At 44.3% G+C, this 2500-nt stretch overlaps 1 protein-coding gene across 1 annotated transcript in view; it reads left to right on the top strand.

Annotated features, from left to right (window-relative positions):
* The window catches only part of LOC308376527 (transmembrane protein 132C-like), a gene marked incomplete at its 3' end in the record, with an annotated part of 160346 nt that overhangs the window by 86345 nt on the left and 71501 nt on the right, over positions 1-2500 (top strand). Inside the window, exon 3 of the mRNA XM_080852896.1 lies at positions 1710-1932. Coding sequence (XP_080709022.1) covers positions 1710-1932 — 223 coding nt within the window. The remainder of the gene's footprint in view (positions 1-1709; positions 1933-2500) is intronic.

The raw sequence follows: 2500 nt of genomic DNA, 5'->3' as shown, positions 1-2500 counted from the left end.
ATCGGATACTGTGTTGAAATGTTGAAGTTGCGGTAACATATCACACGCTGTTTGCGATTGTCCTAGACAGAATGTTAACACTGTAAAGCAAAGCATTTTGGCTGTATCCAATTTGGAGTCCTCCACAGTCATTCCCACAGCCAATGAAGGTTATCCTACCGGAGATAAACCTTTTGGAAGTGGACTTGATTGGTCCAGAAATTTGGGCTTGTTGCAGTTGAGTCAAGTTAACCCGAAACCGACAGTGGGCCACACATACACTAAGAGATTGGTTATCCTCACTTTAGTGTGGCTTGATACGATATATTTTTCTAAGCATCAGCTTAGCCTTTTTAAAATCTCTTATTTCTCAGACCATTGTGCTGTTTGCAATGTATTTATTAAGGCTTTTAAGCCTACAGGTGCCTACTGGTGCTTTAACAAGTCACTCTTTGATGACAAGCACTTTAAAGACAACTTTACTTTTTTCTGGGAGGGTTTCAGACAGGAAAAATATGTATTTACCTCCCTACAGCAATGGTGGGATTATGGTAAAACTCAAATGAAAGAATTCTGCCAGCAGTATAGTTAGTATAGTACACGAGAAAAAATCAGTTCATCAAAGATTTTGGAGGATGACATTTTGAAATTGCAAGGTTTAATAACAATCACAGGAGACAAGGAACACGTCAAACTCCTTGAGACCAAAAAGGCCGAATAGTGGAGTGGTTGGGTGTCAGAGCACAGAGAGATGTCCTCAAATTGTTACCCAAGAAGGGAAATCTGCAGGATATAAGTAACTGGCTCCCTGTCTTTCTTCTGTGTACTGAATATGAGATATTGTCTAAGGCCCTGGCCATGGAAAAAGTAATAGCCTATTAAGTGGTACAATCTGACTAATGTTACTGCATACCCAACCACTCTATTTTTGATAACATAGCCTTAATTAGAGATTTGCTGACAGTTTCAGGAAATCTGGGTTTCATCGCTGGGTTGATTTCTTTAGAACAAAGGTGTTCACAAAAGCTAGGAAGGGGTCTCAGACAAAGGATGTCTGGAGTGGAAGTGGCTGCCTCCTCAAGTGCCATACAGTATATGGGATGCACAATCATAATTAGAAATGTGGTGGCTTCCGCACTATGGCATAAGTTTGCTTGTGTTGAACCTTCAGATGGACTTCTTGAAAGGATTCAGAAGGAAATGGTGAACTTTTTCGTAAAGTTACACTGGGTCCCTCAAGCAGTTTTTTTTCTTTTGAAAGTTGAAGGTGGACAATGAGTCATATATTTGGCCAGCAGAAGAGACACTTACCGACTACAGTTCATCAAGAAACTGCTGTCAGGACCATTCTTAAAAATTCTTAACTTACTAATTATATTCTTGAAAACTGGTATAAGTTCAGTTTATTCCTTGAGGATCAGTGGTGCTGTCATGGATCTCTTTGTTCTGTGTTAAATGACTAAATACTTTTTGCTCCTTTTCTGGAATGGTTGATGCTTGTTTCATAATGGATGGTCTATGAGAAGTGTATAATTGTAGTACCTGTGGTATAGTTAGTCATCTCAAGTTCTTAAATTTTTTTTTTAAATCTCTCTCTCCCTTTCTCTCCCTCCCTCTCTCTCTCTCTCTCTCCCTCTCTCTCTCTCTCTCCCTTTCTCTCCCTCGCTCTCTTCCCCTCTTTTTCTCCCTCTCTCTCCCTCTCTCCCTCTCTCCCTCTCTTTCTCCCTCAGGGTGGAAGCAGGCTGGCAGCGGGTGCTACAGGTGGATCTGGAGGTGGATGCTGTGCCGGGTGTGGCTGCTGTGGTGGGTACAGGTGGCACAGCTGGCACGACGGGCAGCCACTCCATCTCCTGGCAGATCGAGTACCCGCCTGGTAGAGGGGGCATGGTGGAGGCAGACACCCACCTGCAGCTGGCACAGAGGGAGCTGGGGGGCATTGTGCCCCTGGCCATGGTGAGTGGATCGCCCAGTGGGGTGTTATTTGTGTGCCCATTACGGTCTGTGTGCCTCATACGGTCTGTGTGTCTCATATGGTGTGCCTGTGTGCCTCATACGGTCTGTGTGTCTCATACGGTCTGTGTGCCTCATATGGTGTGCCTGTGTGCCTCATACGATCTGTGTGCCTCATACGATCTGTGTGCCTCATACGATCTGTGTGCCTCATACGATCTGTGTGCCTCATACGATCTGTGTGCCTCATAACGGTCTGCTATTGGAAATGCCACCCAGGAGTTTTTTTGAAATGTGGGGAACGTTTTTGTCAGAAATGACAGCGTGTGTGTGTGTGAATGTGTGTGCGTGTGCGTGTGCGTGTGCGTGTGCGTGTGCGTGTGCTTGTGCGTGTGCGTGTGCGTGTGTGTCACGTCCCTGTCTAGGGCTTAAGGACATGACACATGTTTTCAAAAAAAGGCAGACAACGGAATCAAAATAACAGTGCCTCTATTTTACAAAGAATATAATAATTACACTAAGGCTCAAAAATAACTAAACAAGCAAAAACACAAGGCCTTGAGAACAGGCC

This window comes from Sprattus sprattus (genome assembly GCF_963457725.1).
Source record: "Sprattus sprattus genome assembly, chromosome: 15".
NCBI classification, from domain to species: Eukaryota; Metazoa; Chordata; class Actinopteri; order Clupeiformes; family Clupeidae; genus Sprattus; species Sprattus sprattus.
Note: the sequence above shows the minus strand (reverse complement) of the source record. Positions and strands in the feature narration are given on the sequence as shown.